The sequence below is a fragment of the Lygodium microphyllum genome, chromosome 13 (genome assembly GCF_053477565.2).
Source record: "Lygodium microphyllum isolate KBCC chromosome 13, Lygodium_microphyllum_v1.1.10, whole genome shotgun sequence".
NCBI classification, from domain to species: Eukaryota; Viridiplantae; Streptophyta; class Polypodiopsida; order Schizaeales; family Lygodiaceae; genus Lygodium; species Lygodium microphyllum.
In genome coordinates, this window is record NC_141147.1 from 64,323,924 (window position 1) to 64,348,115 (window position 24,192).

At 42.2% G+C, this 24,192-nt stretch overlaps 1 protein-coding gene and 2 pseudogenes across 1 annotated transcript in view; all 3 read right to left on the minus strand.

Moving 5' to 3' along the window:
- LOC148026707 (protein MEI2-like 2) overlaps window positions 1-24,192 on the minus strand; it is a 65,776-nt gene that overhangs the window by 24,197 nt on the left and 17,387 nt on the right. The window contains exons 2-4 of the mRNA XM_087691194.1: window positions 3,745-4,051; window positions 3,179-3,648; window positions 2,919-3,077 (exon numbers count right to left, since the gene is read on the minus strand). Of these exons, the coding sequence (XP_087547320.1) occupies window positions 2,919-3,077; window positions 3,179-3,648; window positions 3,745-4,003 (888 nt within the window). The 5' untranslated portion in view covers window positions 4,004-4,051. The remainder of the gene's footprint in view (window positions 1-2,918; window positions 3,078-3,178; window positions 3,649-3,744; window positions 4,052-24,192) is intronic.
- LOC148026708 (uncharacterized) lies at window positions 5,577-6,993 on the minus strand (annotated as a pseudogene).
- Window positions 7,177-7,848, minus strand: LOC148026709 (uncharacterized; annotated as a pseudogene).

Below are 24,192 nucleotides of genomic sequence, written 5' to 3' on the forward strand. Positions count from 1 at the left end.
TTATTAGCCTAGAGCATATTGTGGGATTTATTGCAGATGGAGAGCCCGCAAATAGGGCAGCATGTGCTATTATCCAGGGATATTATCCGCATATCACAGTTTCATATTGTATGGCTCATTGCTTGAATAACGTACTTAAGGATATTGGTAACCTGTCATGGATTGCACCTATCATAGAGCAAGGAGCTCAACTGGTTAGCTTTGTTTTGAATCACCAGTTTCTTCGCCATCAATTCTCTTTGCTGTCCAAAAAGACACTTTTAAAATACTCTGATACTAGATTTTCCTTTAACTTCTTCATGCTAGATAGATTAAGAGAATGCAATGGTACCGTGAGACAGTTATTTCTTAGTAATGAGTTCACCTCATCAGCATTGACAGATACTCCTACAGGTATCTTATGCTTGGAGAAAGCAAATAACTCCGCTTTTTGGGATGATATAGAGAGGATAGATATTATGGTATCACCTGTTGTGCATTTATTGAGGATTATGGATGCTATGCAACCTTGCATTTGCAAGGTATATGAGGCTATGGATAGGCTGAATGAAAAGCTGCAAGAGTTGTCTACATGTCTTGGTTTGAAGATTTACCATCACAGATGCTTTTGCACATACATATTTTGGCACAAACAGCTATAAATGCTGAAACTTGATTCTGAAATCTAGCTGGAGAGATTGAGCATGAGAGATGAAATTAGGGTTTTGCTTGAGCAGATAGGCTCATTGGAACTCACACAAAACTAGTCCCCCACAACAAAGTCATGCTACTTAAAATGTTTGAATTGCTCTCATGATTAACACAAGCCCACCACAAGGAAGGAGTAAATGACCCAGCCTCAGCATAGGCTGCATGCCATAACGATAAAATCACTCACTCTGGGCTGTCATGAGGACACCATATGCAAACGACCAACAATTTCAACTTCAAGAAGATTTAGGACTCACAACATGGGGATATTATATCAAGTCTTGAGGGATTTATAACTTTGTGTTGTTAGACTTGAGAAAGGAAATGGTCGAGCAATATTATGCAACTGCTTGTGCAGGACATAAGGAACTTCTTGCAACCACTCGAGACTTGGGAGATGTTCTATTAAAGAAAATTTAAAACTTTTGCAAGAGACTACATGATCTGTCCAAAGATCAAGCTTCAGACATAAAGCTGTAAGGTTAACTAAACCTCTCAACACAAAAGGAACCTTGGCAAAAGCATAACCACAGATTTTGCTATGGATATACCAAAGACAAATAAACTTTAAACACCTCGTATAGCAAAAATCGTTCATCCAAAAGGCGAAGACCATTGAAGCAGTTCATTTAGCAAAAATTTCAATGGCATTCTTCTTCAAGCTAGATAGACTTCCAGTCTAAAGTTGGAAACAAAAATCCTAGCCCAGCCAGTTCACTTTTGGAAGTAAAATTTGGAAAGAAACTTGAGTTTCTCATACTCATATCACCCTCAATTTGTTGAAATGAAGAAGGCAGAAATAAATCTGCACATGATCAAGTTTGTACATATGTTGTGCATACTTCTCAAGAAAGAACATTTTGAAGCCCAAATTGCTGCCTAACAAACAACGGTAAGACCTGTCATGCTGATGAATTTGTCAAGTTTGAGACGCAGGCTTTACTGAAGTAATGAATACTGCTTAAAAGCATCAGCTTGAAGAAAAATTTAAGCACAAATTATGTGCAATACAAGAAGGTGATTGAGAGCTACTCAAGTATAAGAATGCTTGAAAAATAGGGCCGAAAGGTAGCAAGTACAAGAGACTATCGAGCAACACTAAGTATATGGTTAGATTTCTTAATGCAGGTTGCAGATATTTGAATATATCATCTGGTAACATAGAATTCTTGTCCTCATATTGGATTGAGCAACCCCTAAGTATGTAGTCAAGTCTCTGCAGCAGAAATTGTGAGATATTCCTCCACTTGGAGACTGAATATTCGTGTTTATTGATAACTTCTAATCCAAGATCCTCCAGACTGTCCAAACTGGCAGTTGTAACTGGACTGACTAGTAGTAAAAAGTATATGCATGCATGTTTGTGTCATGAAACCACGAGACTTTACACATCAAAGGCAGTGACATCTAATTAGTCACAAAATTTAAAAAGGATCAATAAAACATAGAACCCAGGTTCAGGTGCAGCACTTGTCAGCAAAGCACACAATAAATGCAGTATATTGAGCCTCAGTTTTGCATTTTTGCCAAGACCCTACTTCATTATTTCATGCACCTCTTGACATGACCAAAGGCAGAAACATTGGAAAAAGAGAGAGTACTGGTTCTGGTCAATATCTTAGAGTCTATAGCAATCATATAGACCCTGCTGCAAAGATCTCCTGGAAAGAAGTATCAGAAGTAATGTCATCAAAGACCATATGATTACAAGAACTCCAAATGGTAAAGTGACCAAAATCTCATCCAGACAAAAACTGATCTATGATGCCCTTAGAGGAGCCAAAAATGTTTCCCAAAAGGAAACATCATACATGCCCTTAAATAACCCCAAATCCTTTCTATCAGATTATAGGAATTACATTTTTATCAGATTATAGGAATAAGGGTAAAACCTCAAAAAGCACGCACATAAAACCCAGGCACTCACAAAGCATTCACTGTTTGGGTAATTAGTCTCAATATAAAAGAGCTGCAGGGTTATCAATGAAAATTTAACAATGATAATAGCAGAACGGGTATGAATACCAGGATGAGAAGCAACTGTGAATAGATGAGTTGAAATTTCAACACACTTGTGTTCAAGTACTGACAGATTCAAAAAATGAGATTTATTTTCTTGCAATAGAAGGACATTAGAATCACAAACACAATAAGAGAAAAGGCTAACTATGGTGCTGAGATTTAATAACACTGCCATTATCAAGAAATCATTATTCTTGGCTTGGTACCTTTGGGATGGAAAAGTGAATGTCAAGCTTTCTGCGGCGTAGGGGCTTATTTTGCAAAGCACGCATAGCACTCCGAGCTGCCCGGATGTCATAGTATGATATCATGACAAAGCCTCTATGCTTACAGGCAGTGTAAAGTGTGCGAATGGCACCAAAATGCTGTTGTTGTGCCAACACATATAAGAAAAGATAGATAAACGAAATTTTCAAAATAGACATGTACTCCTTCAACGACGAAGTCTACAGTTCAGAAATGGCACCTCAAATAAAGCCCGAAGCTCAGAGTCCTCCACATTGCTATTGATATTTCTAACAAACAGAGTCCTTGAAGGATGTTCTCCAAATGGATGCTCACCAATTACTGAGCCAGGGCCATTCGATGCTCCATGAAATGCACCACCATTACCCGAAAATCCATTCATGCTCCTCGAATTGTTCATATACAATCCAAAACCATCTTGAATATCATTATCCATCTCTAAGCCACCTCCACTGCTAAATAGATCAAAATCTTCACTTTCTTCTGCAGTGTTATTTAAGTTCATGAAGTCAAAACCTTCAGCTATTCCTGCTAAAAGCTCCTCTTCGTCATCAGGTAATAAAAAATCACCAACAGCATTTGGCATCTTATCCTCTTCATGGAGCGAACCAAAACCTACTCCTTTAGTCTCTCTCTCTGAGTGCGCCCCTTGGGCACCCAGAGACTCACCAATATTGGAGGCAAGTTCTACTGCACAATCATTAAAATATTGTCAGCATAAATGGTTGTCACACATATTTGCCTAGTAATTAAAAGGGTACTGTGATGTGCCTCAATCTCACTCACACTTCTCATGTAGAAAAAGGGGCAGGGAACTTGAAAAACCAGTTGCATCATTGACTCTAGGTAGCTCCACTGGCCCAAGATCCTCTGAACTTGCATGCACTTTTACTGCTGCATTTCCAGACAAAGCATCTCTATTCATGAGAGGAGTTTGACTTGACTTGACCCGATCCACAGAAGACAAGCTGGATTTCTTCTCTGATCCAGCAGCACTACTGGTTGGTGAATGAGAGTCCATTGGAGTGCTATCATCCTTGGACATTATGATAGCAAAGTCTAACTTGGCTGCTTTCACCTAGTACTGTGATCACTGCAAGAACAAAACATAGGATGTAGTACTGCTAGATATGCACATAGCTTACCATCAACTGGATGTAAAAACTAAGGCACTCAAGCCATCATCAACAAGGCATAGTTGTGAAACAAGTGTCTTACGTGCTCTTTTTGGTTAGACCATTTGGGAAACATTTACTACAATCACCAGTGGAATGAATGCCCTGACTTTTTCCAATATGGGTTACTTCAATAATGGCATCTTTAATATTCAAACTTCACGATATTCCTATAGGAAATATACTTCTAGAAATTGGTTAAAGTCTACATTCCATTATATCCTGTTTGCAACCTTTACACATCTAAAAAACATATCTAGCTCTATCAACCCTTTCACATCTGACACTCATGGTCATATTTGCTCTCTATCATAACAGCTAGGAATCTAAGGATCCTGTCTAGGGCAAGTGAATGTAATTCCTCGATTGCCACTTAGATGAATAACAGTGTATGATAATTCTTGTTTTTATGTATGTTTGTGAGGCCATAGTTGGCATTACTTGGATGTTAGGTACAGCAAGCCCTCAGCAATTACACAAGAGAACATTTACTGTACAACAAAATAATATACACTAGCTAGCCTCTTCCTGCACTTCTGAATCACAGGTGAATCACTATTGATTGATTTTTACAAGCATGTGTATGTAACAAAAATCTACATGCAAGGAAAGAAACCAAACAGCAAGCAGGACGGCAAACAAGTATACCATGAAATCATCTACAGTTGAATGTAGAACAGCTGAAAAATAAGGGGCTGTGAGTTAGCCTTGTCATTAGATACTAGGAACCACCATGCTTATAAAATCAGGGTATGACTCAGAGCCCAAACCATTTTCTACAGAGCATAGTTGGCATGAAACGAGTTTGTTACCTGCTTTTCTTGTATAAAACATTTGTAAAATTATTTGATCAACAGTTGCATGCCTCTTTTTCAAAACATGGACCAGTTGAATTACAATAGTTCTAATAAGTTTGTATCTATAAGTTTTGGTTTAAAGGGTATACTTTTACTACACCTTGCAACCTTCACTAGCACATTTTTTAACTTTCACAGAATATTTCTACCTGCATGAAAACTTTCATATCCAACACTTGTGAATTATTGATTCTCTCTTTCTAGCAAAACAGCTAGAGATCTGAGGATCCCAGCTAGGGCAAGGTGCAATTTCCCAATCACTACTAGATGGAAAATAACATAGTACTAATTCTTATTTATATGCGTGGTCGTGCTGGCAGATGATATGTGACAATTCCGTCTCATGGGCATTATTAGATGTAAGATATTGTAAACCCCTAGGAACTACAAGAGAACAACAAAATAATATCCATGGGCAGCATGCTGCTCTGATCTCCTCAACTCTCTCGACTATCACCCCCTTCTATGTGGATGCTGTTCAGGTGGTCTTGTCTAGAAGAAATCACCAAGCTGTGACTGACGCCCCCCTTTGTGTAGAGCCAGCTTGTAGTAGTAATGTGTGGAGCCTCTGAAACTCAACTAGGAACTAGTCTAAGTGGCATTGGTATGGGGACTCCATAACTAGTCTGAGCAAGGTATCTCCCCCAAATAGCTTGGGGTTTCTAGCTTGAACTATGCTATACGCTTTGCATCTACAGACATAGTGCTCCTCCCTCTCTACCTCCTCCTGGCATAATCTGCAAATCCGCTCAATTCTACAGATGTGGGCTGCTCCTGGTCTCAATCTCAAGCTAGTGAGAGGATACCCTAAGTTGGCCAATGGCTACCCACATCTCATGTGGTATGTATACATCTAGGTATCTAGGTCTCTCAATGAAGCCATCCGTGCTAGTCTTCATGAAGTGATCTCTATAGTAAGACATCTTTGGGGGCAGGGGTTGCCTGGGTGGTAGCCTTGTATGCTATATGTACAACTGGTAGAGATCTTGTCGCATGACCAAGTTGCTCTCTATGTGGGAGAGGTATATGAAGGGGGAGTTAGGATCATCCTGAAAGAGGGGGAGAAGGTCCATGTCGATCCCATATCCTATAAGCCAATGCTCGACCTGTGCATACTATGAAGTCTCCTATCTTGCCTGAGCTAGGTGCCTAGAGGCCTCGAGGGCCCTCCTGGGTAATCTGTCCTGTTGCATGTCACATACTCTTTATATGAAGCTGATGATCTGAGAAAGAGCCTCCATCATCATGGGGAGTGCAGCGAGCTCAGCTCTAATCGTCTCATTTGGTACTGATGGTTTGCTATGGATCATCTGTGAGAGCATAATGATCTGTGGTCTCTCGATTTGTGTCCGTAGGTATGTAGCCAAGCCAGGGGTCCAAATAGATGCACCTTACATCATGGCTGGTGTGACCATTGTGTCAAATAGCCATCTCCGTGTACGAGGATCTTGGAAATGTACCTAGTGGCACTCTCTCTCCATCATGGCCAATGCTATGTATCCTCATGTGAGTTAGTCTCTGGCTGCTTGTGACATGGTGAATCTCCCAATAGATATAGTGAAAGTGATCCGTAAGTAAATATATGAGTCCACAACCTCCACTTGTCTAGCTCCCAAGGTAAAGATTGATCTCCTCCTTGTTGGGGCTGATGTGTGGAAGATCAAGATCTTGGTTTTTCCAAGATTAACCCTAAATCCACGTTGTGTACAAAAGTCATGAAGGGCATGGAGATGTTGCCATAGACCTTCCTGCAATTCAGAGGCCAGAACAATATCATCAGCATAAAGCATAATGGAGATAAGCATACCTACTATCCCAACCCCATCACTGCCTCCTTGTGTGATATGATCTTCTTTCTCGTCGATGTAGAGACCAAAGACTATGGGGGAGAAAGGACACCCCTACTTCAATCCAATGGTGCTAGAGACCGTGTCTGAAAGTCCTCCTGGGCATCTCACTCAGCCTACCACCCTCTCACACAATGCATAAATGCCCCAAATCATATCTAATGGGACCCCCAATGTCTATAGCCTCTGTAATAGTCTATCTCATGGAACTGTATCAAAGCCTTTCCAGAAATCCACATAGCAAAAGTAAAGCCTCTTCTTTCTCGTTTTCACTTGCTCAATCATACTCCTCAAGGTGAAGATGTGGTTGAGTGTAAAAAACCCCTGTCGGAAACCAACCTATCCTACTACTAGCAATCTTCTTCTCTTTATGTATGCACTAAGTTCTACCTCTAGCACTACTCCATATATCTTTGCCGATGTGTGGCCCACCATGATGGTTTTGTAGTTACCTACATATAGGGGGTCTCTAGACTTGTGGATGGGCACAATGGTATGCATGGTCCACTCCTCTGAGAAGCCCTCTACTAGAGCCCTATCGAACATAAAGGCAAGGAGAGGAGCCAAAATGTCCACTGCATAAATGAAATGCTCACCCTGTATGCCTGTGTGATCCATCAATCGTCCATGTTGTAGATGCTCGATCGCTCTCCTCACCATATAATGTGTGAAAAAGGTGGATGTGGTAGGGTGGGGCTTTGGTGGATGGGGAATCAGTGGCTAGTGTGGTACAACATATAGTCCCTCTGCATAGGAGTGTCATGTCTCTAGGTCACTTATGGATGCAGAGCGACGTGGCCCTCGCAATCTGCGCCATGGTGTGGCTACATCTTTGCTCATGAATAAATGGTACAGATCCCAATATCGTGTCTCCTCATATGCTCATCATTTACGACAGGTCAAGCTCTTCATTTACCTACAAGCTTCTCTCTCTATAAAGGTCTCTAATCCTTTTTGAATCCGGAGATGCCAATACAACTCTTGGCACTCATCATCGTACCATCTACTTTGAGGCAATGGTGCCTAATCAAGTGGATCTGCTAGTGTGTGTGGAGTGCAGAACGCTTTAGATAGCAGCCGAGTGAAGGCACAAATGGAACCACCAACTGGGCAAATGCTGCACCAATTTACAATGAATGGGCTAACATCTGAATTCCTTCACAATTACACAAATTTCGGGTGTTGCATTCAATGTACGATGCCTTCACCAATTGGCACGAGTCCCAAGTTGGCTGTCAAACCCTAATTTCTGTAAAAATTTAGGATTCACATCATAGATCTCTCTATTGTCTACCAAATTTGACTGAAATCTGATCCAAAAGGCTGAGAAATGCCGAGAATGACTAAGCACAAGCTGGAGAAGGTGAGAGAATGCCAAAAGAGAGAAAATCAGGAATTCTTCAGGAAGAAACCTTTCAGATTGGCTACAGCCTGTCAAAAACTGCCCACAAGTTGTTACCTACTGAAGAGATCCCAAAAATTGCTATCACCAACCATCAGCTATATTGTCACCAATCTTGTAGACCCCACAATTGCCATCGTCTTCCACTGCCTTGGTGACACACAATCGTCCATGCATCATCAAAAATCCATCTCTTAGCACAAAGTGCTCATGCCTCTAGCCATTGCAAAGCGGATCATAAACATTAGCAAAGTCTGAATTAGCAACATATTGCTCTTTCATGGCATCCAACTCAATGTGATAAACCATGCTGATGGCTAAAATTTGTGGCTTACATGACAGTGCATCAGCCAAAACTTTCTTTTTACCATCATTATGTACAATTTGAAAATTAAACATAGAAAGAAAATTTACCCATCTCGTATGCTTCTCTAACAACTTTGTCTGCATCAAAAAGTACCTCAAAGTCTGATGGTCTATCTGCATAAGATCAGCCCCCAATAAATAGTGTTTCCACGTAGACAGTGCATGAATTACAGCCAAGAGCTCTTTCTCATAGACCTGCGAATTCTTTTCTGCACCGTGGAAAATTTGGCTCTCATAAGCCACAACTTGGTCATCCTACATAAGAACAGCCCCAATGTTGTTACCACATGCATCACACTGAACTACAAATGACTTCCTTAGATCAGGCAACACAAGCACAGGATTTGAAGTCATCTTCCTTCAACTTTTCAAGCCTTGAAATTTCCACTATTGTCCATCTAAATGGCACGTCCTTCTTCTGCAACGCATGCAATGGAGATGCAATTTCAGCAAACCCGTATACATACTTCCCATAGTAAGAGCATAAACCCGAGAAGTTACGGATCTCATGTATATTTCTCAAAGGTGGCCATGATTGTATTGCCTCAACCTTTGTTGGGCCTATGCGAATGCCATCAGTTGATACAATATGACCCAAAAAGTGGTTTTCATGCAAAAAGAATTCGATTTTCTTGTCACTAATAACCAGCCTATGCTCACGTAGTTCGCTAAACACGATGTCCAAGAGTCTTCTATGTTCTGCCTCATTCTTTGAATGGACAATGATGTCATCAAAGAAAGTGTCCACAAATCCTCTATGTGGCCTAAAAATGCGATCCACCATTCAATTGAAAGTGACAAGAGCATTCATAAGCCCAAAAGACATAACAAGAAACTCATATAACCCAAAAGATGTCCTAAAAGTTATCTTAGGCACATCCTCAAGTCTAATGCATATCTAATGGTACCCAACTTTCAAATCTATACGACTAAATATAAATGTCCCTTGCAATCTATCCATAATATGAAGGCTTGGCGGTGGTATCGTATTTCTTATGGCTGGTGGCACATGGAGGGTATCGTATTTCTTATGGCTCGTGTCACATGGAGGCTTGGCAGTGGAAAGTTGGCTAGGCCAGATGCAGAAGGAGGGAGGTTGTAAGCGCTACACACAACAGCCTGAGGAAACCCCAAAGCACTGCCTTTGGTCGTGTGAGGCAACGCAGATCATGTGGAGAGGAGCATGCCGTATTGTTCGCCGTATACCACCTAGCCTTGGATGTATCTCATGGGAAGCTTTCTGCTAACAGGCAATCAGCCAAGGCCCTCACCTTTTGTATGAGGCCGTGATGCGAAACACGATATTCATTATTGAGGCAGGGTCATGCACAGTGGTCGATTGGAGGCTCTACCCATCCGCTAGGTATTGGAGCCCACAGCAAACCGCTCTGAGGTATGGGAGATCATAGGGAATCTTCCTAGATGGCATATGGAAGGCACGATGTCAAGAGGCTTTTGGCGAAGAGAGACTTTCAGTACAGGCGACCTTAGCAAAGATTTGGATCTCCATCATCCACTCCCTCCGCGGCTGATGATGGGACCAGGTGCAGGGTGAGTCCAAGGCTCATCAGGAGCTCTGTTGTCATTTCATGCGCGCTTGGGGCAAGGCAGCCAAGACCTATTTTTTGTGATGCAGGCAGGCAGCCCCAGATGGCAATACACCCCCCCTCCATGGCTTCTTGCCCCCATCCCCCCTAGACCGCCCTGAGAGGCTTGTACATCTGATATATCTGTGACTCTGCATCAACTTTAGCTAGTCTGTTGAGCGTGAGCACTTCTTTGTATTCATGTTTTTTCTAAAGTAATATAATTAGCCACAATTTATTTGCAAAAAAAATTAGATATGCTACTTCCAAGAATAAGATCTATGCCATGATCTTTAGGCCTTTTAGCCGGTAGCTGCCCTAGAAGTGACTAAGAGAAGTAATCAGCATACATTCTCAAAAATGACATGTGATCCTTCTCTAACTTACACATATTCCCAACATTCTCACTATCATCTTTATCCTCAATAAAACCGAGTATGCTGAGAGATGATCTTTCATTACTTTAGAAATAGCAATTGCTAATACAACAGGGATAGATTATGCTTTTAACTTTACATCAAGTGTGACTGTCTTTCCCGTATGCTAAATAGTAATCTCTTTTGCACGAGAATTAATCGTTGCATGCATACAATGACACCATGGCATACTAAGCAATACATCACAACCTCAAATAGAGCAATGAAGAACTCTTCGATGTCTACATGTCCCTATATATACAACCAAAGCATTCTGATTAGCGGTGTGACAGGCTCTGCATAGCCTTTTCATGCCATTCCAACTTCCCCCATGGGTCTCACCTTATCTTCTTTGATGCCTAGACGGGTTGCTATGTCAACAAAGATGAAGTTGGCTCGTACACCATTATCAAAGAAAATCAATGCATTCTAATCCCTAATTTTGCCTCAAGCTCTACACGACTCGATAGCATCATCATTGGGCTGATCACTAGCAACATCTGGTACTAATCCCACTGATGTTTTGGGCTGTTGAGAAACCCTTCAACCGTACTTTTGCGTTTTGCATTTAGGGTTTCACAGTGGACAGCCCCAAAAAGAGGCTAGGCGCCCATAGTGGGGCACCACCCTACACAACTAACGCCCTCCCTCCAAGCGCCACCCTAGATAGTCTCTTGCCTATTTATAAGCTGCCTCTGTCACTCATTAGACACAACTAATTCATTCACTCCGTCACCTCTCCTCTCCAGCCTCTCCACTACCCTCACACCCCTTTAGGAGAACATTGCAATTCGTGGCTGTCTTCATCATCTTCCTTGTGCTACGGCACCCTTGTTTCCTTGTATCACATTCACTTCATGATTCAAATCATCATTCCATTCATCAAAGTTTATTTTCTCTTCTCTTCTCTTCTCATTGTTAACCAAGTTCACTCTATGTTCCTCACTGCAAACCCTATTGTCTCATTGGTACGTCGTCTTTTGACATGGTATCAGGGCTGGATTTGCTTAAACAGTGGCAAAGATCCTCCACTCCAGTGAAGGCAAAGACCGGTGGTGGGTTCGGCATCCACTTATCTTCTTCTTCCGCTGCATCAACACCCTAATTGGTGACTGCTCCCTCCTGCATTTGCTGTTTTCAGCCTGCATTGAGGGTTGTTGCTGCCACCTCCACCTACCCTTTGTTGCATTTACTGCTAGCAGCTCTTCTACTGCACCTCGTGGTATTCCAAGTTCCAACACCTACTCCCTATTGTTAGCGGCTCAGCCACTTGTAGTGACAGAGCACATGAAGATCGAGGCAATCAATGTTTGTTACTCGCAGCGAGACAGAGAGTGAGAGAGAGAATAGTAGAGAGTATGCACAATTAGTGCGTACAATGACGAGTGTACCACTTTAGGTTTTTAGATAGATATATATATAAAAGTACAAGTACTAAGGGTGTTGTGAAGGAAATTGCTAGGGTTTGCACTAAGGACACACAGAGTGTACGACCATGACAGAAACACAAAGAGATAGACACAGACATAGAGGGCAAAACTCAAATCCTAAACGAAAAACTCAAAAACTCAAACCCTAAACGCAAAACTCAAACACAAACAGAAGAAGGGAGAGAGAGAACACAACTCTGAAGGGAATGAATGCTGTAAATGAATGTAAGAGTGTACAGTGTGCTCAAGGGCAGAGCAATGTCGGAGTGTGATATCCACCGAAGACGGATCCCAAGTCTGTGACCACCAGTCGGAGTGTAGGAGTGCTGAATAGTGAATGGCAGCAGGCTGGTCACCAAAACGCAGCAGTTTGGAGGCTGGAAACTAGTAAACGCAGCAATGTACCACCGATCGGAGGCTGGAAACTATGCACAGTCTGCGGTAAACAGCAGGCTGAAACGGTGTCTGAGAGTGTCAAGGCCTGCAATGCTGAAAACGCAGGCTGGCTGACCCTGGAAATGATGGACAGCATGTTGAACAGCAGTCTAGGACAGTCTAGAGCAGTTGCCAACAGTTGAGAGCCATCACCTACAACAATGAACAGGCTGAAGATAATGTGGCTCCAGTCGATGATGGCTGGACAGCACATGGAGGCGGGCTGCAGGCTGGAAACTGGGCGTCAACAGCAGCAGAGGGTGTGTGGGCTGGTGTAACCTGCAAACAAGGATAATGGCTGAATCAGGGCAGCCTGTCTATTTATAGATGTGGAAGGACGCCCCAAAAATTAGGGTTTCCACTAAACTCTCTCAAACCGCTCCCCGTTTTAGGATTTTCACTGAGCTCTCTTGAACTACTCCTCATTTTAGGGTTTTACTCTAAAAGAGCATTTTTAGTGTGTTTTGGGGCTGTTTAAGAGGCTAATCAGCAAGTAATGCATATTTTAGCTCAACACCCCCTCTCAGGCCCAAAACTGAGCTAAAAGGTTAGACCAACCACTGTGATGTTGATGTACCCCAAGGCATCCCATCCCAAAGCAGCCAAGGCATCAAACAAAGGGTGCACGTCGATTGCCCAATGGCCTACCAAGACTACAAAGGCGATGGTTATCTTACCAAAGGAATCCAAGTAGTCACCCCAAAGAGGACAAGGCATCGGACAAAGGATGCACATCGGCTGCCCAATGGCCTACCAAGCCCTACGAAGGCGGATGAAACTACATGGTTTTTTTTTTTGTTTTTTTTTTTAATAAGTGAAGTAAATTTAACGAGATGCGGTCGATTGAGTAAAAGTGACCCTGAAGACGGGAGTAGAGAAGGTACACCCAACACATCACAAAACAGTACAAGCTAACCCATCCACTCATGATGTCGATGACGAGGAAAAATAGTGGATGAGGTATCCATGTGATGAAGAAGGATGGTGGTGTGGTAACAACAGCCACCGGTGGAAACAGCTTAGGATCCACACAAGTGGTGCTCTGCACAATGAGATGCAAAGTATGCTACATGCTGAAGAATGCTCATGCAACAAGTGCCACTTGGACAGTGTCCCTCATGGGGAAATTGTTCACTTGCCTAAGCGTCCTAGTACAAGGATGATATAATCATGCAATGCAAAGGGTAAGGTACAACAAGGGGAAGAAGCCGATGTCGAAGACAAAGTACTGAAGCCTGTAAAATACCAAGAAGGGTAGAAACCCCCTCTCAACCTGGATGGAGATGCCGAAGAAGAAAGAGAAGCCTGATGTCGGTCTTCATATGGTGCCGAGAACCATAAGGAACGAAAGAAGATGAAGTGGATGAAGCATCTCGCTAGAAGAGCAAGGTAGAAGTCACCGCCATGATAGCATCGAGAGAGATACTGCACGATCCGCCTCGGGAGGGGAAACCGCAATGCTGGAAGAATAGCAAGCACTCCTAAGATGATGAAACCATGAAAGGAACGGTACGCATCCCCACGTCTCTAGCCCAGGTAGGACCAAAGCAATCTGCAAGTTAGCCCTACACTGAAAGACAAAACCCTGCAAAAGAGATGAGAATCTGCAAACACAAAGGTTAGTGGTAAGATGCTCCAAAGCAAAACAGAATAGAAAGAAAATCTAGCTCAAAATAAATGCAATGAATGTGTATGTGTGTGAGTAAATGCAGCTGAAGACAAAAAATGAAAAAACTAAGGATAATAAATCCTATGGGCCCGACTCTAAGAGTGCGAAAAAGTGTAGTGTGGGTAGGATAGGGGAGTGGAGTACACTTGGGAATGAACCCCAAAGTGCCCACCAAGCATGCGTATAGTGTGCAAGGTGGATCCGTAGGTAGGGATGGGTTGACTAGGCATGGGCATAGTAGCCACATGAGAAACCCAAAGAGGTGGGATAGGAACACGGTGAGCAGCAGATGGGAATCCCTGCATAGGTGTAACCCAAGGAGAGTGAAGACGCACCATAAGCTGAGGATAGAAACCCCTGCGTATGAGTGGTCATGGGAGATGTGAAGCTGGGGATAGTGAGGAGGATACCCATCACAGTCATCCCAGGAGTTATGGGTGTGCTCATTTGCTAAAAGGTGAGAGGCACTTTGTTAGAGGGTGGCATTCCCCCTAACGAAGTACCATGGTGCAAAGAGGTAGAGAATGGGGTGGAGAAGGAAAAGGTAATAGGAGCGGAGATGGAAGATCCAACCCCTAGGGTGTGTGATGCAGATGTGGAGTGTAATCCAAGGTTTTGGAAAGATGATGAGAGGTGTGATATAGAAGAGGGTGGGATGGGAGGGAAGTGAGAAGTGTGTGTGATATGCTCAAATGAAACAGAAGCTGTAGATGTACCTGAATTTTGTATGCTTCGTGAGCCCCCTCTATTAAAGTTCACATACACAAAGCCATTTGGATCCTCTTCCTCAAAAGAAGAAACAGGTGAGGGTTTTGATTCATGCAACACAAAAGAATTGTACAAACCTGACATTGAACCTAGCTGAGATGATGAAGATGGATCGCCAAACGTTCCGAATGCCGTATGTCCTTCATGATCGAAGAGGTGACCAGCCTCACCAACTGGCCCAGATGTGGTAGTAAAACTGGTAGGAGGGGTATAAACATCACCATACTTATTGCGATAGTACTCCTCAAAGTCCTCCTCTGTCATGTTAGTAAAATCTGGTGAAGGTGGAGTGTCATCCTCCTCACCGAGTCCATAATGCCTTCTCAGGGCCTCCAATGATGGGGAAGCCTGATAAGACATCATAGGAACTGGAGAAGAAGGTGTTTGGGACATTGTGATTCGGTTACGAGTCGTATTGTGTGCCTCGCACAAAGACTAGCTCTCCACAATATCCGCAGGATACTCTTTACAAGAGCAACGGCTCTGATACCAGGTGAAGGAAATTGCTAGGTTTTGCACTAAGAACACACAAAGTGTATGACCACGACAGAAACACAAAGAGACAGACACAGACACAGTCATTTTTCCTTATTTACTTTACCACCAAAAGCATCCTCTATCTCTTTAAAATGAATGTTGTACTCTCTATCCCTTGCTCAAGTCCAATGCCATGTAAATTTTACATAGTATCTAAGCCTAGGGGCTCTAAGGATTGAAGATACAAGTGCAGGGGCTCAAACATATGAAAAGAGAAATATCGGCATTGGAAAGACTTAGTTTTGGTGCATAAGGAAGTGATTTTGGAGCATTATATAGTAGTATTATTGTGTTGACAATTCAAGCAATAAGGATTCATCCACCAACCTTTAGTGAACGTAAGTTACATGCTACAAAGTACATTCTATGAAAGTTTAAAATTATAACTATCCTTCATTGTTATAAGATCCTAGAGATGATGCTAGGAGCTGACCTAGAACCATAACCTATCCCCAATCCATTAACTTTGAGTGTAATGAGTTCTCTAAATCCTAATCTTCTATATGTTGGGAAAGAAAGGAACATAAACACATTGTGTGCCTTAGTTACAAGCACATTTGAAATCATTTCGACCTTCATTAAACATATAACCAAGTCATTAGAGGCTTGGAACATACTCAGAGTTAGTACAAAATTTGAAACCAAATAAGGTCTAGAATCTAGAGAGTCAACTAGTAGTAGAGAAGAGCTGAAGAAGAGACAACTAAAGCATTCATCACGCCAAAGTTTGATGAAATGGTGACGCATCTAAACACTGATACGAGATCTCAAGCTTTGATATTTGAGGAATTTCATGCATTACTGATAGAGGAGGAGTTGTGGTTTAAAGGACATGCTACAACTTCCTCAATACAAAAGACAAAGGTGGTTTCAAAAGTCATGGTGATAAAAGGAATAAGTGTGTAACGAAAAAGTCTCAAGGAGAGTGCTTCTATTATAAGAGGAAAGGACATGTGATTGCATCTTTTTGTGTTGAAGAGAATGAAGATGAAAAGAATGGTATCCTAAGAAGGGAATAAAAGGATAGACAATACAAAGCTGAAGCATTGCTAGATCTATTCATGGTAACATTAAGGAAGTGTCTTTCTTAGCACATCTACCACCGACTCATGGTTGGATAGTATTGTCTCCCACCACATAACCAACAAGAAATATTTATATAGTTTAATGAAACCTCTACAAGAGCTCATCATTGTGACACTTGAAAATAATGTAAAATACCCCATTGAGGGCAGAGATACGATTTCCTTTGTTGCTACAAGTGGAAGTCAAAAAGGCTTTCAAATGTGTTTTATGTTCCAAACATTAAGAGAAACATATTATCAATTTCTTCCATAACTAATCTTGGCCATGAAAGTTCTTCCATAACTAATCTTGGCAAGATAAAGGACTATCATGCAAAAAATGATTATCTATATTACCAATATCGACTTTGTGCTCCAAAAGGATATCAAATAAAGGCTAAAATATTATGGAGGATGCATGATAGTCAATTTTCCAAACATCCAGTATATGCCAAAACTCTCAATGCAATTCACAAAAGCTATCATTGGCTAGGATTAAAAAGAGATGTGTTAAGATATATCATCCAATGCTAGACTTTTCAAAGGGTCAAGGCAAATAGAATTAAAATAATTTGAAAATTAGAACCCTTAGATATTCCATAAGTATGGACTTTATCATTGTATTACCTACTACTATTGATGGGCATGATTCCATTGTGATAGTGGTGGAAACATTGGCAAAGGTCACATATTTGATTCCAGTCAGGAAAACTTATAACACTACAAGATATAGGCCATATACCAACGTCTAAAGCAACGAAAATATTCATTAAAAAATTTGCCCCCGAAAATTCTACCAAATAAAAGAAATATCATTATCTCATAGCTAAGATCATCGATATATACATCTCTACAAATTGTCACTATTTGCATCACTATCTGCATCATTATGTAGATACCAATATTTTTTTATACATTTAATGATGCAAATAGCAACACATGCAGGATTATTTGTGACACTAATAGCTATGGTTGTTTGCAGAGAAAAAAAAACATATACATTGTGAGATGTTGAAAAGAAAAATTCGTTGATGCAATATTTGAATAAGTACAATATGGATGATAATATCTCATAAAAATACATGGAATGATAGGGAGGAGAGTCCAAAACAAATGGTAAATATATCCATAAATATCCTAAAATGCGAGTCCATACAAAGGGTGAGAAATATATCCAAGGACAGCTACATAGAAAGAGACTGCAAAGACTATAGGACCAAAAAGGGAAAGGATGTGTACTCCACAAATCCAAGCAATTGCTACATCTCCTTACTATTTAAGAGCTCATCATCCTGACACAATGGAGGGTCGAACGAACTCTGCAATATAAATAACTCATCTCAAAATATCTAATAATTGAAAACAAGAAAGAGACATAACTTATTGCTCTTATTGGAACCCCTCGCACATATAATCTATCGATGAGTGCAATGAGACCATGTCTCTTTCCATATCGTCCTAAATCCATAGAGTCACAATTTGTGATCGAGTGATGAAAGGAAAACAAAGTAGCATTGTCAGAAATAAGGTTATTAGTATAAGCACTATACCAATTAAGAAACTAAACACGACCAAAAGAAAACTTACAAAATCCGCCAAATAAGTTCTATGTCCGCCACTCCCCAAATGATGCATGACCCCTGTCTCTATTCATGCCCTCATTGCCTCTCGCTATTACCACCATCCTCTTGGAGAGTCTGTAGCCTCCTCCCTGAGTCACTCTCAATCCTCTGTGTCCAATCACTCAGGCTTTGAAGCACCACTCTTGATTACCTTACGTGCATCTAGTTGTCTATGTGACATGTATGCATGCATACAATCTATCATCCATCTTCATGAAAACCATTCCACCACTATAGATACTATGAACTCCTGATGCAAGGATGCTACCACATAGTCCTTGCTCCCCCAAGTATATTTTTCAAGTGGTTTAGAATGTTGTGCTTAAATACTTATTGGCACAACTCTCTTATGCCTGCTATCACCCTCCTTCCCTCATCATTCATGAGAATGGCACCAGTTTTCTTATCCATTAGGTATATGTACCCTAGTGAGGTACGTCTAACGTACACCCTCTCCCACCTACAGCTGCACTTCTAGGCATAACCAGGAGACCCCTGTCCATCCAGCATGCTTGTAAGGATGGTATCTCTCGGAGCAACGCCCATAGAAGTGCCACTTGGGGATAGCTCAACAAAACCTAGAGTCAAGGGAGTAGACATCTCTACAAGTGTGGCAAATCTTGTAGGTAATAAGTGTCCACCCGATCGACAAGATGGAGACACTATATCAATGTCTCCACAACACCCACCTAAGACACCCTCTCTAGAACTGGTACAGAAGCAAGGACTAGCAAATGATTGTGGGGTCACAACATCTGTATCTTTGCAACACCTCTCAAAACCACCCCTAAAATGATGGGGAAAAGAAGTGTGCAGATCTCCAAGGATTCGCCACAACCACCCTCTCTGTCAATCAAGCAAGGCACCCTTAAGCCTCCCTCCACATCGAATCTAGAGCATCAACTCTGCCTACTAAAGATCGATGTGTCAGAGTATACTCAGGTAGAATGCACAGAATGCCCAAACCACAACCGAGATAACTCCTAGTTTGCCATATCTCTAAAGCATGCCATCTCATCTGGAGACATACGCACGAAGATCTCTTATAGCTCCTCATCTGTCATCCCTCGGCTCATCTTTCTCTCTACATCATCAATAGTAACATGCATAGCTAGAGAACGATATTAGCGTAATCAATATAATGGTGAAGGTAAAGTACGATAATATAACTTTGCAAAAAAGAATGCTAGTTAAAAATCATATACTAAAGTACCAATAAAAGAAAATTATCAACGAATTTGACAAGCATATGTAAATACAACCAGTCCTATGGCTCCATCTCAAGCTCTTGTGTAATGTCCTCGCCCATTGAATTAAGTACCTCCCCTCTCTCTTCTACATAAAATAATCGAATGTTTTTTAAATCCCCTCCCCTTATCATTGTTGATAGGTGCCGGGGGGAGGGGGAGGGGGGGGGAGGGAAGGACGGGAGGTTGACAACGATGCCGAGGCGTGTGATTGCATGGGCGAATTTTAGCCAATGCCAAGAATTTTTTAAACTTGTCAAGCACTTCATCCTTGCTACGAATAGAATAAACACATACCTTTCATGTAGCATCATCGACAAAGGTGACAAAATACTTCTTTCCCCCTAAGATAATCTTGGCATCTGACATACATCTGAATGTACTAACTCTAGAGGAGAAGATTTCAGTGAAAGAGACTTTTTATGAGACGTCTATGCATGTTTACCATAAATACAATGATTACAATGCTCAAAATCAACATAACGAAGACAAGGCAAGTAGCCTAAACGAGAAAGCACTTTCATTTCTGTTTGACTCATGTGTCCCAACTAGTCATGCCACAAAGAAACACTTGGCTGCTCAGTCATGGCAACAATATGATCACTCACTAGATACATGGAGAGGGTACAAAGTATCACTTTTACAACCTCCGGCAATCATTCTAGATCCCTTACATATTTTCATTTTCCATCACCAAAGGTGGTATGAAATCCATCATCATCTAGCTGCCCTATGCTAATCAAGCTCTTCTTGAGCTAAGGTACATGCCGTACATGCTAAGGTGTGAAGATAGAATCATGCTGAAACTGCAACTGTACACTACCAATACCTGCAATGTCACATGCATAGTTGTCCCCAAGATGGACAACACCATGTCAACCCCCTGTATAGGCAGAGAACCACTCACAATGAGGGGTGACATGAAAGGAAGCACCTGAATCGAGAATCCAGGTATGCATGTTATCATCTGTATCTGCAAGTAAAGCATGTGCACCAAAGTGTGAAGAGACCAAAAGTACGTCATTCCCACTATCACTGTCAAAAGTGACTACATTCACATCTTCAATTTTGACACTGCTCTTCTTAGGTTGACCTCTTTTTTCTCTTCCTTGCTATCATCTATCTTCTTTCCCTTTCCTTTCTCTTTCTTCCATTTGTAGCACTCACGTTTAAAGTGGTCCTTCTTACCACAATGGTGGCATTCAACATCTTTGCCACGTGATTTACTACGTCCCTTACTATCAGATTTGCCTTTCTGCTGTGATTTGTCCCGAGTATGCAAAGCACTAGAAGACTTATTGGATGCGTTGTTCTACTAATTCATTTCTTCCATAAGTAGAGCACTATCTACATCAGCATACAAAAGAATCGCATTGGAATTGCTCATAGCAGTCCTGAATGTATCCCAACTCTCTGGAAGAGTGCAAAGCAAGAACATAGCTTTAAATTCTTCATCAATCAAGAACTTCAAGGCAACCAGCTGGCTGAAAATGGAGTTAAACTCACTCAAGTGAGTAGACATTGCTGTACCTCTTTCATACGCAAATCCATAAGCTTCTTCAGCCAATACACTTTGCTTGCAATACTCTTCTATACATACAGTTCTTCCAGTCAAGTCCAAATAGCATATGCAGAATCCAAACCTTCAATGTTAAACAGCAAGGCATCACAAAATCGATAGCTTGATGGTTGAGCGTACAAGCTCATTTAACTCATCCCAATCGTCCTGTTCCATGTCTGCGGGCTTTGCCCCTTTGGTTTTGATCGGCTTTGCCTGCTTCTTTTGCAACAAGATATTGTAGCACTATTTTTGCCAAACTGCAAAGTTATGTGCTCCTTCAAGCTTCTTTATGTGCATGAGATTACTACTGTCACTGCTGCCAACCAAGATTTTCAGCCCAAATGTGACCAAAAAATTAGGTGAAATGCAGCCCTGAATTGTCACACAAGTGACCAAGGTACAAGCAAGTACCAACCAGCAATAAATGACCACGTAGAAGCAAAGATTTCTGATCTGTAATTAAATTTTCAGAAGCACCAAACCATGTGCTACAGCATTCCACAACTGATTACAGCTATTCCAAGAGCATATACATCACATTACATGAGAAATCCCAAATTTTAGCTGCAATTTCTGTTATACATGTACCCACGGGCATAAAATTTGACATGTACGGTCAAAAGCCCCAAAATTTTTGTGCTCAAAGCATTAACCACACATCTGCATTTTCTTTGTCATGCATAGAACAGGCCAATTTTGCCAAAATAGAACAATTTCAGCAAAACCCCGAAATTTTTCCAAGTGTCAAATGTCCAAATTGCATGGAATTACACCCGCATATACATATAATGACCAAATGGCGCACAAATTTTGCCCAAACTACAAAAGCCCAAATTGCACGAGATCCAATGTGCATCAATGTCGAGAAATTGGGTAAATTTCAACCCAATTTTTGCATGTACATGAAAAGCCCCAAATGTCGGAGGCAAGATGTCACAAAATTCCTGCAATTTCTGAGACAAATTGTCTTGTCCTGCATCACAATCCCCAAATCCGGGAAAAGCGCCAAATTTTCCGGCCAAGATTGCACAAATTTCAGTGAAATTGACTCATCCAAGAAAAAATCTCGCTTGCATTTGAGAATCCCCAAAAAAATTATGATGCCTGCGCATTCAATGTCTGCAATTTTTGGTCCAGAGAACACTGTAATGTGTGTCAGGTACCAAATTTGGGAAAACCCCCAAATTTCAAGACACAGATTTGCACTCTGTGCTTGTAGGTGTGAACACCCAATAACGGGAAGGGGGGCAAAAGGAGTTTCAAGAAAAAATTGATTTTAAAAGAAAATTGTGACGAGGTCCGTTGACTAGCTCGACCATGCCGCCATGCGTTCGTCGTCAGTGCCATGCAACTTGCCTCCAATCCCACCAATGTCCATGAAGCCTGATGTCCATTACGCCTAATGTCCCATCGGGTAGTCGCCCGTCAGCGTAGCCTACTCACCCGCTAGTCGTTCATCAGCTAGTCTCGTTACGCCTGCTGCTGCCCATCGCGCTTCTGCCCCAGTCAACTGCTGCTGCCCATCACGCTTCCGCACTAGTCGACTGTCTCCTCTGCTCACGAGCCTTCCTGCAACTCCCTTCCACCTGTCAACTGTCGATTGCTACTCATCGAGTCCACCTAGGACTCCTGCAACACCTGAGCTGTCTCTTGCCCGCTCTATTACCAGTTTGTAGTGACGAAGCGCACGAAGATCGAGACAATCATTATTCATTACTCGTAGCAAGACAGAGTGAGAGAGAGAAGAGTAGAGTGTGCACGATTAGTGGGTACAATGACGAGTGTACCACTTTAGGTTTTTTGATAGATATATATATATATATATATATATATATATATATATATGAAAGTACAAGTGCTAAGGGTTTGTTCATACCCGAGCACATTAAAAAGCACGAGGGCCTTTATTCCCAACACCAGTCTGCTAGCAATTGTTCTCTGCTCAACCAGTTTGCTAGCAGCTCCTCCCTACTACCTAGCGGCTCAGGCAGACTGCTGACGGTCGTTCCCCGCTGCTGGCGGCTCAGCCAGACTGCTAGCGGTTGTTCTCTGTTGTTGGCGGCTCAGCCAGACTGCTGGCAGCTCCTCCCTGCTGCTGGCAGTTGTTCTCTACTACGTGCGGCTCAGCCAGACTGCTAGCAGCTCCTCCCTGTTGTTGGCGACTGTTCTCTCAAACCTGGCTGACCTCTTCCACCTCTTCCTTCTTCAGCAAGGCATACCGGTACCCATGGTTTCTTCCCCAACAGATGTCCAGTCTATTGGGAGTTCCTACTGTGGAAAGAATGGTCATTCCCACGATGCTTGCCGACTTCGCCCTTTGCTCCCCACCCCCCCGAAGTATATGCGTCTCCCACTTGGCACTTCCTATGCCACCTCTCCTTTCTAGGCCATAGAGATCGTTCTGCATCGACTATCAAAGTATTATGCTCAAGGCAATAAGTCGCAACCGACGCGCACTAAGTCCTTTTAATCACATGGAGGCTCTAAGACCTTACGAGGCGATAAGCCCTCCTGGAGACCACCCCACTGCGCGGAGATTTTCCCCATCCACTTTCGGGTACAATGGCTTCCACAGCCCACATCTCCTCCACAGTCCACTCTCTTGAGAGCCCACGACTGTTCCTCACCCTTGGCTCATCCTGAGCCTCCTTCTTCCCCACCCTCTTCCACTCAGGTTCGAGAGGCCACTTCTGGATGCTTTCCAACTTCTTCTTCCAAGCCCCAAATAATTTCTTCGGCATGACCGACAGCACTTCCTTCATTATCTGATGCTTCGCAATCTGTGAGCCATGAGTGGTTGGATTCCCTTTCTCTCTCAGACTGGGGTTCAAAGGGGGATTTTCTTACTTCGCCCTCAAAGAGGGGCTTCCAGTTCTTCTTCGCTTCACAGGGGACTCCTACTTCTACTCCTTCTGATTCAGAGAAGGACCCTATGTGCCATGAAGTTCTTCACACACCACCACCTTTTACGTTCACAGAGGGGCTCTCCTTTGAGCAGTCATTTCCTCTACTCATACCCAGGATCTAGAGGATCTACCTACCCTTGGGTCTTCAGCAGCGACTTGGTGGCTAGGCCTTTGTATTCCTTCCAGCATGGCGTCACGGAGCTAGTGGCTTCTCTCCGACGTTGAGTTTCAGGTTCTACAGCTCGTCCAGTCTCCTGACTAACTTTAAAGATCTCCTTTCAAGTGGTATTCTCAGATTATAGGGTGGATCTTCTTCATCACTTGGTCAGCATGGAGTCAACTCCCA